This window comes from Prenolepis imparis, unplaced genomic scaffold (assembly GCF_030444845.1).
Source record: "Prenolepis imparis isolate NDT839.2.m4 unplaced genomic scaffold, iyPreImpa1.0 SCAF_6, whole genome shotgun sequence".
Lineage (NCBI taxonomy): Eukaryota > Metazoa > Arthropoda > Insecta > Hymenoptera > Formicidae > Prenolepis > Prenolepis imparis.
This window is the reverse complement of record NW_028141164.1, coordinates 12,069,500-12,085,009: the sequence shown is the minus strand read 5'-3', so window position 1 is coordinate 12,085,009 and position 15,510 is coordinate 12,069,500. Positions and strand designations below refer to the sequence as shown.

The window sequence follows — 15,510 nt, the reverse complement described above, 5'->3', positions numbered from 1 at the left end:
GCGAGTTCCGGGGCTTTAAAATGCAGCAACAGCTGATTCAATGACAGCTCGAAAGAAAAGACAAGATTGTTACGTTTTAAGATATATATATATATATAATTTCAGTAAAATTATATACATATACATATACGTTCCAAAACCATCGTCGTGTCTTTTGCATTTTTTCTAATTTTGAAAATTAACAATAAAAACAAAAAATCGTTTAATATCTCTCATTTTGACATATCGAATTTAATTCTACTCTGTAACTATACATTGGACTTTTATGAGAGATATAAATATGAATAAATATAAAATTATATATATAAATTTATATATAAAAATATAAAATTATATATATAGATATAAATATAAAATAATATATATATATATTATAGATATAAATGTATAAAAATATATAAAAATTATATATAAATATAAATTTATACATATATTATATATTATAAATATATAAATTTTTGTGAGCTTAAAAATGAAGTGTTGCGAATAAATGGCGTAAAATTTTCAACAAAGACTAATTCACTAAATCCTGAATTGTTTTAAAAAATTCATAAACTAATCGAGCGGCGATGGTTTTGGGACACATTTTGCGTATACATATATATATTATAAACATAAAATGCTCCGGCCGTTCCCTTTCCGTTTCCTTCAACTTCCTTGTCATAATAATGCTCGCCAAAATAATTAACTTACATCTCGTAAGACAAACGACAACGCAAGTTATTACAAAAACAATGAAAAAAAATATCACTATTAAAACTTGATATAAATGTGTCTTTCGTATACTCACTGAAAATTCAATGCAAAAATGCGTCACCTTGGTTGATAAAAGTGTGACTCCTGTACGAAAATGACTCTTCAAACTGGCAGTTTATTTCGGAGATTCCTCTTCCACACAGAGGGAGATGATCGTATGTACAATAATGCTGATGATATGATACGTCGATAGACTCTTCTATTCTTCTTCGAAGGACTGGAAGGGAAGAAACGAAAGGGCATATTCGACAGGAGCGACACGATATTCGCAAAAATATTCGTATAAAGCGCAGGCGGTGTATTATATATATACAGTCTATTATTGAATTAAAATGGAAATGTACGCAAAGAAACGTAAAAATTCGGAGATCTGTATTCGGAGATATAATATATATATGTATAAGAGTGGAGTTTTCTATCACACATCAATTTTGGCGAAATGTTTATCTTTTCTGTGGCGTCTTCGCCTGACGTAATAAAAAAAAAAAAAGAAAAAAATTGAAATTGCGCAAATACGATGTTCCAACATAGTTTTTCTCCTAATCAATTTCCGAGGATCGGGACACAAATATCTCATTTCGTCTCTCTCTCTCTCTCGCCTCCGCGATGACAATTAATTATCGTTCTCTTCTCGTTATTCCACTTTAAGAGTTTTTTTTATCGCGCGTACACAAATATACAACATACACACGACATATTTAAACATATGCATTCGCATTCACACTCTTGCTTACATTTTCAGTCATCATCCATCTCTCCGTACACGAAGAATCATCTCACAATCGATCTCAGCTCGAAGAGCCACACATTTCATTCTATTCTCGGCTCTATTATCTAGCTGCAATCGCGCGTCGAGTCTTAATATATCATTAAATTATCACTAAAAAATAATTTCTACAAAAATTTGGAGACTGCGAGCGGTGAGTTTTTTTTCTTTGTCAAATAATATACAAAGAGAGATTTCGCCAACATTGTGTGTGTATATGTATGTGTGTGTGTTTTTGTTGGCACGAAGCGTTGTCAATTGTGATCTTGTACGCACGAAAAATGGAAAAGAAAAAATTATGAACACCCTCCCTACACGAAAATGACTCTTAACATTCTACAAGAATATTGTCGAAAGTATATTTATATACTTAGGGATAAAATTCTCATTACGAACACGTTGCTGGTACGAAAACTTGCGTAACGCGTGTTTGAAAATACGCTACTTATTACTTATCAAACTAATAATATTTTTCTCTACCGTCATTATAAAAGCGGTATTCTTCTATTTTTTTCTTTCACAATCGAAAACGTAATCCTCTAAATTTTGATAAATACTTTTTTGATCCAAGAGGTCTTTTCTTTATAATAAGCAACGAAAATGACGACGTATTCGGGCAACCAGCACTCGAATCATACAAGAATCGGTGGAAAAATTAACAACTACTATCAATAGATCCTTTCGTGCGTATACATTGATTCGTTATTATCCCGTAAATAAATCTTTAGCATCATATACAATCGATAACTTAAATTTCCAACTCATCTTCTCAATTTTGATCTCAAAAAAAAAAAAAATTACGCAAAATATATCTCGCTTCACAATCTGGTCTTGTATTAAATCAGCTCGCGACTGATCGCAGAAGAATATTATTTTATATCAACAACGAGAGAATATCCTAAAAATTTATAAATAACAGTTTCTTAATTTTGCTTAAGTATTGACTAAAACGTTTTCTTTCTTTATCTCTCGCAGGAGAGAAGCATTTTGGAAAAATTTTTAGCGCAAGACCTCCACCTCCTTTACATTAGAGGACTAAATCAGAGGGACTGAGATTATCACATAAACAGCTTTCTCTCCGAATTTTGTGTACAATTATGAACGAAGGGACAAATTCTTCTAAAACGCTCGCGATTACAGGTCGTCTCTTGACAATCGACGCGCCGAAGAACACACTATATATGTATATGTATGTGTTATGTGTGTGTGCGTGTGTGTACATGTCAAGAGATCGGAATTTCTACGTTTCATTGAAATCTCATACAAGAACACTGAGCGCCATACAAATGTATATAACTCTACTCTGGAGCAGAGATGCCAGATTGCAGACAAAACAGCCAGTTTACAACCAGTAAAGGGGCAATGCACAGCAATCTAGCATCTCTGCTCTGGAGATGCATATGTTAAAAAAGGGGTGGGCGAGAGGAGGATGCGGGGGTCGTATTATGTATATGCGTATATATACATAAATATACATACACATGATACTGGCAGTATAACTTTCGCCTTCTCTCTCTCTCTTTCTCTCTTACAGACACACACACACTCGTTCTCTCTTTCCATTCGCAGGCGATTAAAATTCGCGCACCGATTCATCCTGACGACGATACAATAGTTTCTTTCTGATGATACGGGGGATCATCGAAATCATATGTGAGCTGTCTCTCTCGTACAAAATACTGCGATTCGCGAAGATGACATACTCGTTGTTACAACGTGGTCAATCGCATTTTTTTTTCTAGCGTAATCATCATCATCATCATCATCACATGCATCATCGCTCGCCGGATGTTTGCTCCTTTATTCTACTTAAGCATACGATACGAGGAAATGAACGGGATTCGTCGATGGAACTCGCCTCTCATACATCGCTTTGACATTACAAATCATAAATCAAGGGGAGACGACGTGGAAGAATTTAAGTATACTCTTGTGTATATCTTTAATTCTCTGTAGTTGCATCGTAGAAATGCAAAATGTAATTTTATACGTGTTATTCGAAGCTCCTGATCTCTCTCAAATCAGCTGATTGAATTAAGACTAATATAGATTGATAAAATATACCACTCTTTTTTTTTTTTTTCTTTTATTCCGCATTAATAAATCCGCAGTGTGTAATTAAGTGTTTCAACTTCACAAAGTCCAAAGCTGGACAGTTTATCAAAATTTACAGCTATCTACTAATCTATATCGAAAATTCCGAAGGTCTTCGATATATCCTGATTAATCTGTATTATCAAACACGTGATACAAAGCTAGCTTGACTCGTGCTGTAAAAAAAAAGTTTATACGATTTCTCATTCTTGACGTCATAATTCAATACAGCTGTGATGAAGAATCAGCAGTTCTTACAAAGGAAAAAAAATATATACAAGATAATTCTTAATCGTAGACAACGATACTTCAGGAAGCGTAAATCGAGAAGAAATATCAGCAAATATTAATTGGCTGCGATTAATATTAATTGATAATATCAGTAAGAGCGTTAATTAAGTAATTTCTCTTCTGCTATAAATAAAGTTTAGCATTTCATCATCATATTTCGCCATTTTGTCGCTTTATCGCTTCGGATATTACTTATATATCAGTAAAACGTGAAGATAAGTGCAATCAATTTCACTGATACGTCTACATGCAAGAGAAACAAAATATTGACGAATTACAGTAAGTGCAATAGAATTCCACAGTTTCTACAATTCATTAAATAGAGTATCGAAGACAAATTGTGTTTACAAAATTTTTTTTCATCCTGAAGTATCGTCGTAGGATTAAAAAATCATGCAGAAACAAACACAATAAATACATTTTCCAATTGTTTCACAGTAATTGGTAAACTAAATATTTGATGTCTTCCACAACATCTCTTACATCTCGAACGCGAAAAACGCAAGTTCATGCTACATACTTCACTTTCATTAGAGACTTATCGAACTCACATATACACGTATGTAAGGTTCATCGAAACTTCATACGTATGGAATAATGAGCGACGATACCATATATAAACACGCGAATGAAAATGTCATTTTTAATTATTCTTTTATATCATAGCGCGCAACGTTGTCTCGACGTCGTTTATTAAATATAACTTAGACGTTTGGCAGTGTCCATTTTTTTTGTCTTCGCCCCCATATTACTTACATATCACTCTTATATAGAGTATGCTGTGGTATGAATCGAAAAAGACGTTCCTAAAAACTCGTTTCGATACTATGTAATAAAGAACGTATATGCGATGACTTGCGTGAAGTAGAAATTTCCTTAAAATAATATCGATGTAAGCAATACATGCAACGAGAAAAATTTTACACGAAACGTCGGAGCCGAAATATTGACTTTTGTGCTTTTGTATAAGTTTTACAAAAATTATTTGCCTAAGGAATTTGGCGAAAGGAAGATTTTCTAGAGTTTTCTTTTTATTTATGCTCGTTTTTATATATATCTTACGGCTATATATATAATAAAAAAAAAAGGCGAAGGATCTCTCATTTCATACCACAGTGGCCTCGGATTGTTTAAGCCTCTTTCACGAAAATCAAAATGCAAAAAAGTATCATTGCATTGCGTTTAGAAGTTTTTTTTTTTTTAATAAATAGCAGATACGAAAGAGAAAAATATATTTATGTTTTGAAATATTGATTCAAGAAATGCGCATGTAAGATAAATATCTGTTTTCAGAATAATGTTATCTATCTAGTGAATTTTTAAAAAATTCAATGAAAATTGTCTAATTGTGTGTTGATTTAAAGTACGATTACGATCGTACTTAAATATCCGCTCGTGAATAAAACTATTTTTTTTTTAAATATCGGACAGATTCTTCGTATAAAAGATATATCCGTAAATCCATGAAACTATCATGCTAGTTTCCCGTTAATAAATGTCACAAACGAACACGTGTATCTGCAAAATAATGAAACAACAATCATGATAATAAAATTATTACAGACGGAAATTAAATGGTTCGTTAAATCTTCTAATAAGCTCTTTTGATTCAAAACTCTAATAATGGCTATACAATCGCAATGTCTACGTTATATCGCTTAGAGAGTTTTGCTTTATAGATATTTTTTCTGATTAGAGTAAGTCATGACCATAGATTCTGTGCACAGTTTCTGAGGTACAAAAATGCTTCTTAATATAATAATCCCGGCAGGATTATCCAGAGTTGTATAAAATAATCTGTATCAAAAATTATCGTAAGAGAATTTGTGACACCGTTACATTTTTTTTTTTACTGTGATTATCGTATCTAAACTGTGTGCTATCGATCGTTTAGATATATATATGTATAAACCTATTTATGTACAGTTTTGCAATTTTGCATCTAATGATTCAATGCACAAACATTGGTTTCTTACAGTGCGCGATACTACATGATATTAATGAGCTCACAATACTTTGTGTGCCTGATAACACAGTTTTGAGTAATCGAAATTTATCGGCGTTATCCTATATAGCACAGATAACTTGGCCAATTTACTTACATATTTCGCCGAGAAGTGCGTAAGTTCAGTTTAATCAATTAATTTTACACGAAAAAAAATGTGCCGTTTTTCCTTCTTTTAGTCTTGTATATAATAGTGAGCAATGCTTAAGTCTGCATCTTCATCGTCTCAAGTACATCGCTTCGAGAATCTAATCTGTACGAAAAAAAAAAAAAAAAACACTAAACAGTGATTGGCACAATTCTATTTTTTAAGGCTCCTGACTCCTCGACGACCATGTTGGAATTGTGACGTCAGAGGTGAGAAAACAAACGCTAAAAATGTTTAGATGCGAAATAAAAAGATATTTCGATGAAACAGCACTTTAGATGGCTTTAACACACTCTTAAAATATCTCGAAAACTATCCTTTTCCCTTTACAATCAATCAACAGCTGTAAAATGACTGTAATATGAGGCCCAGTCCGTCTGGTCTTTGCACATGCGCAGTCATTCCGCCTTATATCACGATCATTTTACGGTTGATGATTGACTGTCAAGAGAAAATAATAGTTTTCGAGGTATTTTAAAAGTGAGCTATCTGAAATAATGTTTCATCGAAAAATATCTTTTCATTTAAAAGTGGCATTTAATATTCATTTTCAGCGTGTGCTTTCTCGCCTCTGACGTCACAATCTAACATGATCGCGGCGAGGACCCAGGAGCCTTAATGCATTACCTCAAAATGTTACGTAATAACCGAATAATAAATATAAACGTATATAACAATCACACATGTGATAGATGAAATTTATCTCTTGGAAAAATTTTGATTCGCATCGTATTGTCGTCTACTCGAAAAAGTAAAAATGTAATCCAAGACAATGAAGTTACAGAAGTTACAGAGACTAATCTCTCTCTCTCTCTCTCTCTCTCTCTCTCTACGAGTGTATTGAAAAATAACCTTCGCATACGTCTGCTTTGTTTTTTACTCTTTTATCACTAGCCGCTAACAGTTTCTCGCTAGTACGTTAGTTCAAGTGAGAGGAACAACAACTGTTTGTTGCAATTCACTTTTTTTTTGTTATGTCATACTCGTGATCTTATCCCTGATATTCAGGGATAAGATGGGCCAATCTTCCTACAAGACGTGGATGTCTAAAGCAACACGGAACTTGATTTTCGCGCGGCTTACATCATCGGATCCCTCCCCGCAAGTCTACTATGCTACACTATTTACAATTGATAAGCAATACGTCTGATTGTTCTTGTAAATATCATTAAAACGAGCATTTTTTTCGCCTACTTACTTTATTAAAAATAGTAACTCGCTTCATGGAAATAATAAACGTGCGAACGATGAGAATGTATATGGAACATATGCTTCTTTTTATGAATAAAAATAGATAAAATGCATAAAAACAGATGCATCAAACGATAAAATCAGTCGTAAGAGAAAGAGTTAGATTAACAATTCGATAAAACGCGCGCGACTTATATTACATTTACAAGAACATTCACATATTCTACGCCGATAAATACATACATTTTTTTTAAATGAAATGTACGTAACAAGTGGCAGTGCACGTGAACGCAAAACAATTCATCACAATCATTTTGCTTGTAAAACACCGAGAATTGATTACAAGGATTCCGGCAGCTGGATCAGCCATCTCTTACACACTTACTTGATGTAACTCTCAACTTAAAATTTGTATACGATTGCAATATATTTCGTAGTAAGCGGATTATTATTTACCGTTAAGTATTGAGTCCCTCCCATTCGATGAGGTATTGTATCTGACCGTTCGGCCCTATCCTCTTCGCTTTCATGACGAACTTTTCACCGGCGGCGATTCTATTAGCCGCACCGAAGTAAATATTCACCGATGATTTCAGATCATCCAGAGATATGTCGGGCGCACTTTGCTTCACGGGCGAACACTTTGGAGATGAAGGCATGCTGCTCTTTCTTTGCGGTTGCGAATCGGGAGGAGGAGGCAATTTATTATCATTACTCTGCCGCTGTCTCAACCTCCTACCATTTAAGGCATAATCCACACAATTCCCAATTTGACTACTCGCACTGCTCGAGGCACCATTAAATGAACTTCTTAAATTCCTGGCAAATTCACTTTTAACTTCGTTATTACGAGCCGGCAGGATAGCCGCCGTCTTGCTGGCGGTTGCCAGCTGATATTGCTGCTGCAACTGCTGCTGGGACGGACGTCCTCGTCGGTGTTGCCTTCTGCGCTTCACCTGCCCGTTTCTGTCGACGATGATATCCTTCTCGGATAGCTGCCTCTTGGCCGGACGTACCACCGGCGGTTGCGAGATCACAGGTGTCAGCGGTAGAGGCAGGGTGATGGGACACTGGGTGTAGGGTAACGGCGTGCTCGAATTTCCTTGATTAAGGCCGCAGGGCGTACCCACCAAATCGCTGAACGGATTATTCTTTCCCTCGAAATCCTTGGGCGGTGGAATAAAGGAGTCGAGAGTCCCTCGCGAGCTGGTCTCGTCGCCGCTCGTATCCGCGGGCGTCGACGGTGGCATAGGATGCATCAGATCCACGGAACTAGGTACGGATAGTTCGGACATGCCTGACGTTGCGGCTGGTGGTGTCGGCGGTCCAGAAACGGAAGTCGGAGGTGTCGGCGGTAAATCGGACGCTTCCGAACTTCGTGATTTGCTCTGCGTTACATAGAAAAAAGAAGATGAATAATACTATGGATAGTTCACATTATAATAAATAGAATGCAATGATCTATACATTTCGTGTGGCAAAAAATGATGCAATAGTCGGTCACTTTTCCACTAAGTAAATAATCGAAAGATTAATCACGACTACTGATATTACTCTTCCTACCACACGATTTACATGCAGGGTGTCTCAAAAGTCCTGCAACAGTCAAATATCTCGAAAACAAGGGACTTTTTGAAGAAAATATAATATGGCTTTAAAGGGCGCATTAAATAGTAATATTAGTGTGACTATAAATAGTATTGTAAATTTACTTTGAAATTTTTTAATGGAAACCCCTTTGATGCACATTCTTGTAGCTTATCTCGAGAGCTTTTCAAAACACTATAATAAAATATTTTTTCATTTAGTGCTTTCCGAATTATAATGCTTGAAGTTTACAGTATTTTGACATAAAATACAAAATATCTTGTAAAATATTTAATTTTCGGTAATGTTACCTTAATACTTTTATGCATAAAATAATTAGACAAACCAATTGGTGTAAAGAAAACGCATAGTTATTTTTAAGAAAATGTATACAATCTGCAACATATTTTTTCTTAAAAACAATTATGCATTTTCTTTACACCAATTGATTGGTTGGTCTCATTATTCTGTGCATAAAAGTATTAAGATTACTGAAAACTGAATGTTTTACAAGATATTTTGCATTTTATGTCAAAATACTGTATCTTTCAAGCCTCATAACTCGGTAAATACTTATAAGAACTTAAGAAACTTTATTATAGCGTTTTGAGAAGCTCTTAAGCTACATGAATATGTAATCAAAAATAGGTTTCCATTAAAAAAATTTTAAGTATATTTTACATGGCCTTTACCTGCTATTTATAGTCACATTAATATTACTACTTAATGCGCCACTTAAAGCCCTACAACTTTTATTTGAAAATTTTTCTTAAAAAGCTTTTATTTTCGAGATATTTAACTATTGCAGAACTTTTGGGACACTTTGTATACGAAATGATATAAAGAGAGCAATCTTATATCTGTACCTTGGCAATGGCGTTTTTCAATAATTTTCTCGCTTTTCTGTATCTTGCTTCTCGAACTCCTTGCGATTTTCCCATGGTACCGTCTCCGCATACCTTCTCTCTTTTCTTATGTTTACGTAACATTCTTTCCCGTGAACTACCTAATGCCTTTAGACGACGTCTTCTTTGAAAACTCAACTTTGGAAATGGGAATGATTTTTTTACAAAACCGCCACCGTTATACCTGCAAGAATATATGCAAAATTCTTTAATAAGAAATCCATTGTACAAAGTAACATTTTGTATAAAGGCACAAATCATTTAAATTCTAAAATTTCTATCATTGCCAACAAAAGTGATCTTATAAATTATAAATGGATATATGTAAAAAATAAAATTTTTAAGAAAAAAAAAAGTTTACCTTTCTCTCAACAACTGCGTCGATTGACTGGGTGGACTTGGACTCGGACACGAGCTTTGTTCCGCTTCCGAATTTTGATAAATTGTACCTCGCATTACTAGATCTGAAGGATTCACAGGAATTTCTACATTCTCGGCCACGCTTTGCCTCAATGCGATCAATTGTTTTGTACTTTCTGGCAAACTCACAGGGCTAAAATAATTAAATTTCGCATATTGCACGAATGCAAATAGATATATATACTTTGTAAATTGCAAATAATTGACATATCGTCATATGTCTGAGATGCATAATAATATTATACTAACCCTATTTGTGGAGGAAGATATTGCAGTCTTTTGTTATTAACACCCAACCAACATCTACGTAATACGGAATCGTCTATTTCGCCGGATGTTGGAAGATTGACGACTGGACAAGGTGGTGGCAGTCTGACACGGAGGCCCCATATTGTAGTGCGCTTCTTTATTTCTCTACCGCACTTGAATCTGGTTCTGTTGTTTGTTAATATCGACAATATCGATTCCCTGCGTATTTCAACACTAACATCTTTAATCTAAAAAAGCGAACAACAAACATTATATCAAGTACTAAAACGTATACATTAAAATATTTTATTTCACATACTGTACACTCCAATAAAAAGTACAAGATTCTTACTCGTGATGGAAGTTGCAACGTATACCAGTTGTCATTTGCGTAAGGTATGATAACAGTGTCCAAGTCGTAATACTTTTTAGCGTTATAAACAGTCAGATTGTACAACATCAGGTGCACCAGATCTACCCACTTCATTTCCAAACGCCGAACAAATTCTTTCCCGTGATTGCACATTGAACAAACAAACACATAAAATCTGCAATAATTAGTGATTCAATCATATAAAAATGAACGAGGAGGACAATCTAATAGAATTGAATTGAATTAAATGTATTGTCATTTTTGTATTCGCACTCACCTATCACCACTGTACAAGGGGTGAGTTAAGCATCTGATGCACTTTTCGTGAAACCACTGCTTACAACGAGCACATTGTAACATCTGCGCATACCATTCACCATTAAGTCCGCAATAACAATAAATTTGTTCGGCGTTTACTCTGTGATATGCATCCCAGTTTAACATATCAGGCTGAAATTATAAATTAGAAAAATAATTACCTTCCTTTTATTAAATTAAATATACCATACATAATCAGAGAAACTATTCGCCAAATTAATAACGCATATTTCATATTTGAATCTTACGTCATACGGCAATTTCGTCATATCGTCTGGTGGTGGTTGAGGTTGGTCCCTACCGCTGCAAACTTTTCTGATACTTGCTTTAACCATAGAATTTTTTGGCTCGCAAGGTTCACGCGTACGCGGCTGGCTATCTGTGCATCTCTTACACATCCAGTGAGTATCCGTACCTGGGTCCTGTTTTGGTATTTGAGGCTGCAAACACGCATGTTTTTCCCTTATTAAGACCACTATTTTGTATCTCTACCAGATTTCTTTTTTCAAAGATCATTCTAATCAATGTTTCTGTAATGTCAAATATAAAATAAGGTTCACACATACCTGATGACACATTTGATGATAGCCACGGCCACACTTGTCGCAAACGACAATGTCATTGTCAGTCTTAGGCTGAGATTTTTTGCAAAGAACACACATAACATCCGAGTCTGGCATAGCCAGCTTTGTCAGCTCTTTAAACGAGGACCAGGAAGATGTGTTGTCCATAAAATTGACAAGACATCTTTCCCTTGCCAAGTCCACCTATCGCGAAAAAAAAAGAATATTGTTAGATCGCTGTCAATTTACCATTCGACTAAAGAAGAATCATTGAAGATTTGTTTGTACCTCGACAACTGTACCAAGGTAAAATTTGCCATCTTTATGTTGAAGAACGTCATCTCCATGGGAGAAGCCAACCCGCTGTTCCCTTGTGGTGCTATCCGGCGCTGCCAGACTTTCCTCAAATTCTGACATTTTCTACCCTGTTTCTAGATCATACAAAATGCTACGATGAAGCTTCTATTTACGATAGGAGAAAACTTGATAAAATTCATATATATTTGTTAGAAATGAAATGAGACTCTACAAATAATCAACGAAAAGGCTGATAGGTTATTTTGATAAATAATTCTCTGCAAAACCTATTTGAATGAATGATTCTTCGTAATGCAAATCTAAAGGACAGAGCAGGTGAAAAAATAAATTTATTAAATTAATCTCAAATTTAATAAAATTATTTGCATATTTTCGTGGTTATCACGTGCTGTAATTTTATAAATTAAAATCGCGAATAATCAAGTTCGCGATTTGAAAGCTATCTGGAGGGAGAGAGAGGGAAATATACAACCCGGCCTCGAAATCCTCACCATCGAGACGCTGAGGGAAGCGTCCGATCCTAACGAGAGGCAAAACACGCTTCTTCTCGACTCGCCACCTGCCACGAAGAAGATCGAAAGGATATCCGATCGCGGCCATATGATCGGCGTCTCGTTACAAAAAAAAGGAAAAACAAAAATAAAAAAAAACAGTCGGCTCCCTCCCTCCCTCCCTCTCTCTCTCTCTCTCTCTCTCTCCCTCTCGAGAGAGAGCGTCGCGACGACGCTCTCTCTCGGAGTCGACGTTTCCCACCTGGGGGGACCTCGACGAGGCGCACCAAGTTTTTCGCCGAACACCCGGACGCTCTTATACGCGACGCCCCGAGTTTAGCAACGATCAATCGGCTAGGACGGCGTGGAACAGAGACGAAGATAAAGGAGGAGAGAAAGAGAGAGAGAAAGAGAGAGTGAGAGAAAGAGAGAGAGAGAAAGAGAGAGATAGAGAGAGAATAAAAAGAAAGATGGAGAGAGAGACCAACAACCCCCGGAGACGATCCTGGGGCGGTGTTCGCCCCAAGAGACGAGGGGGGGAGAGGGGGACCGCGTTCCCGGGGACGCCGCGCGTCGTAAATAAACCACTCTCTCTCTCTCTCTCTCTCTCTCTCCCTCGTCTCCGGGGGCCGGCGCGGGTCGACGTACCTCAGCGTGTCTCGGCCGTGGAATCACGCGCTGCTAGGTGCGGGCCTCATCCTCTCCGACTCCGCTCAGCCATTTATCGCAGCGATCATATGCGGGGGGGCCCCGCGATGGTCGGCTCGCGTTGACGCTCGCTCGACGACGAAGACGGCGGCGGCGGCGAGGGCGACGAGGGCGACGACGGCGACGACGGCGACGGCGGCAAAAGCCCTGATGACACGTCGGCGACAGACGCGCTGCCGATCACGACGACGCCCCGGGCACCTCCTCCGTAGGCCGGCACCCGCACGGATCACCACGCGCCCTCAATTCTTCTACACGGCATCACCGCGGCGAGCTCGGCGCACGTTCATTGCGTCCCGTGGAAATTCGAACGACCACCGTCCGCCATGTTCGGGGAAAACACTTGCCGTGGGGCGACTACGCGGCTCAAGCGCGCCACCGTCGCGGGACGGGATCGAGAAGCGAGCAGGGGCGTAGCGAGGGAGCGCGGGGCCCCGCCGAGTTTGAATTTTTTTTTTTTTCACGAGGAAATGTGAAAAAAAGTTCTCTCGCACGAAACTCTTTCTTCTTTCTCAGCTGTGCCTTTGACAGAATTATTCTGACATTTCTCTAAATATATATAAATATTTAAATATTTTTTAAATATTTTATTTGTAAGTCTTTTTGTTCTGACATTTCTCTAATGTATAATAAATATATATAAATATTTATATAAATATTATAGAAAATATATAAATATTATATAAATATATATAAATATATATATAAATATATAAATATAAATATTTAAATATATAAATAAAATATTTTGTAAATATTTTATATTTGATACTATTTATAAAATTTCAAAAACCTGAAATTTCTTACGCGCGCTTATATTATATTTTACAGAAGTATATTAAAAATATTATAATTATTATATGATGAAAAAAAGAGATGATAATTTTACATAAAAAATTACCAACTTTTTTTCCAAAAAAAAAAGGGACGTGGCCCTCGAGTCAAAGTGGCCGGAGTTGGGCAACATTTGGGCATCCTATTGCGGTGCAGACACAACATAAACAAATCGATATTTCTGTCCTTTGATCATTCGTAGTAGGACGACAAATACGAGCGATCGAAATTATTATTTGACGAGCGATCGCATCTCGTTGATCGCATATTATTTTTGAAATATTCCAACATCTCAACCACTAAAGTAGTAAGTCTTCCATAACAATGCATATTCTTATCCGTATCGTGGAATTGTAAAATTACTCGTCGCGATTTTTCTCCTTTATATATTTTATTCGCTATCGATCGTTTGACAGCAACCGATCGATAAACATTGATCGAAACATCAATAGTCGAAATATTAGACACAAGTTCTCCCTCTTATTGGTTACTTCCTCTATGGTTGTTATAACTTCAGAACCGTTAATACAGTTAAACTTCGGTCGCGTGATTTCTTTCGTAAAACCGAATTAGACGTAAAAGTAATATCTTTCGAAAATTACAGGTAACATTAAACGTGTGTCATTTTACTTGTCAACAATTACTTATCGTACTTTATTGACAAATTTTTTACTATTTGCAGATTTTGATCGATCGATTATTAATATAGCGGCGCTAAAATCAGCCATGCAATCTATGAGAGAAAACGGAGAGAGAAATATAAATCTCCATAAAATATTACACAACGATATTATTTTACTCACGTTGGCGATAAATGCAGCCTGCACAGTTGCAATGTAAGTGAAATTTTATATTAACTGACAACTTTATAGCTGACATTCTTTATTCCGTTTTTACGGAGTATTTTATGTATTCGAGATAAATATAGATATATGAAAGTGCCATTTAATAAATTAATCGCAGGATTTTGTTGGAAAATAATTATGTGTGCATCATGTAGTTATTTTCTCTATCATCATTTTACTTATCTTCAAAACCGTTAATGCAATTATAAATTCCCAGTCGCGTGATTTCTTTCGTAAAAACCGAATTACACGTAAAGTAATATTTTTCGAAAATTATAGGTAACATTAAACATGTGTCATTTTACTTCTAAACAATTATTTATCGTACCTTATTGTCAAACTTTTCTCTATTTGCAGATTTTGATTGATCGATTATTATTAATAGCAATGCTAAAATCAAAAGGCTATACGATTGTCCAATCTATGAGACAGAGAGGAAAATATAAATCTCTATGGGATATTATACAACGATATTATTTTGCTCACGTGTTGGTGATAAATGCAGCCTGCAAAGTTGCAACGTAAGTGAAATTTTATATTAACCGACAACTTTAGCTGACATTCTTTATTCCGTTTTTACATGTATTCGAGATGAATAGATATATGAAAATGTGTCATAAATAAATTGCAGGATATTTTTGGAAAATA

General features: G+C 35.9%; 1 protein-coding gene and 1 long non-coding RNA gene across 5 annotated transcripts; one reads left to right on the top strand and one right to left on the bottom strand.

Annotated features, from left to right (window-relative positions):
• Positions 1 to 394: 394 nt before the first annotated feature.
• Positions 395 to 13,267, bottom strand: Pcl (polycomb protein Pcl). Of its 4 annotated transcripts, none has more exons than XM_083039847.1 (11): positions 13,124 to 13,267; positions 11,955 to 12,097; positions 11,670 to 11,870; positions 11,352 to 11,543; positions 11,063 to 11,235; positions 10,765 to 10,960; positions 10,413 to 10,660; positions 10,105 to 10,296; positions 9,705 to 9,927; positions 7,708 to 8,639; positions 398 to 6,165 (listed from the first exon to the last, which is right to left on the bottom strand). In XM_083039847.1, exons 2-10 carry the CDS (start codon positions 12,081 to 12,083, stop codon positions 7,710 to 7,712), a joined length of 2,484 nt encoding a protein of 827 aa, XP_082895973.1. In that variant the 5' UTR covers positions 12,084 to 12,097; positions 13,124 to 13,267; the 3' UTR covers positions 398 to 6,165; positions 7,708 to 7,709. The 4 variants fall into 4 exon arrangements, with proteins under 4 accessions (XP_082895972.1, XP_082895971.1, XP_082895973.1 ...); XM_083039849.1 differs by having other exon boundaries at positions 401 to 5,425; XM_083039846.1 differs by lacking the exon at positions 13,124 to 13,267 and adding an exon at positions 12,476 to 13,093 and having other exon boundaries at positions 395 to 8,639.
• Positions 13,268 to 14,291: 1,024 nt separating this feature from the next.
• Positions 14,292 to 15,331, top strand: LOC145937280 (uncharacterized). The gene is made up of 3 exons (XR_014425530.1): positions 14,292 to 14,324; positions 14,700 to 14,853; positions 15,220 to 15,331. It is a non-coding gene; the product is annotated as an uncharacterized LOC145937280 (long non-coding RNA).
• The last annotated feature ends 179 nt before the right edge of the window (positions 15,332 to 15,510 follow it).

What these genes read in the sequence shown, in the direction of transcription:
- Pcl (XM_083039845.1), bottom strand. Translation starts at nt 12,083, where the DNA reads ATGTCAGAATTTGAGGAAAGTCTGGCAGCGCCGGATAGCACCACAAGG. An exon ending in ATCATCAAATGTGTCATCAG is followed by an intron (nt 11,544 to 11,669) that starts GTATGTGTGAAC and finishes GCGTGTTTGCAG; the next exon opens with CCTCAAATACCAAAACAGGA. An exon ending in TATCTTCCTCCACAAATAGG is followed by an intron (nt 10,297 to 10,412) that starts GTTAGTATAATA and finishes TAATTATTTTAG; the next exon opens with CCCTGTGAGTTTGCCAGAAA.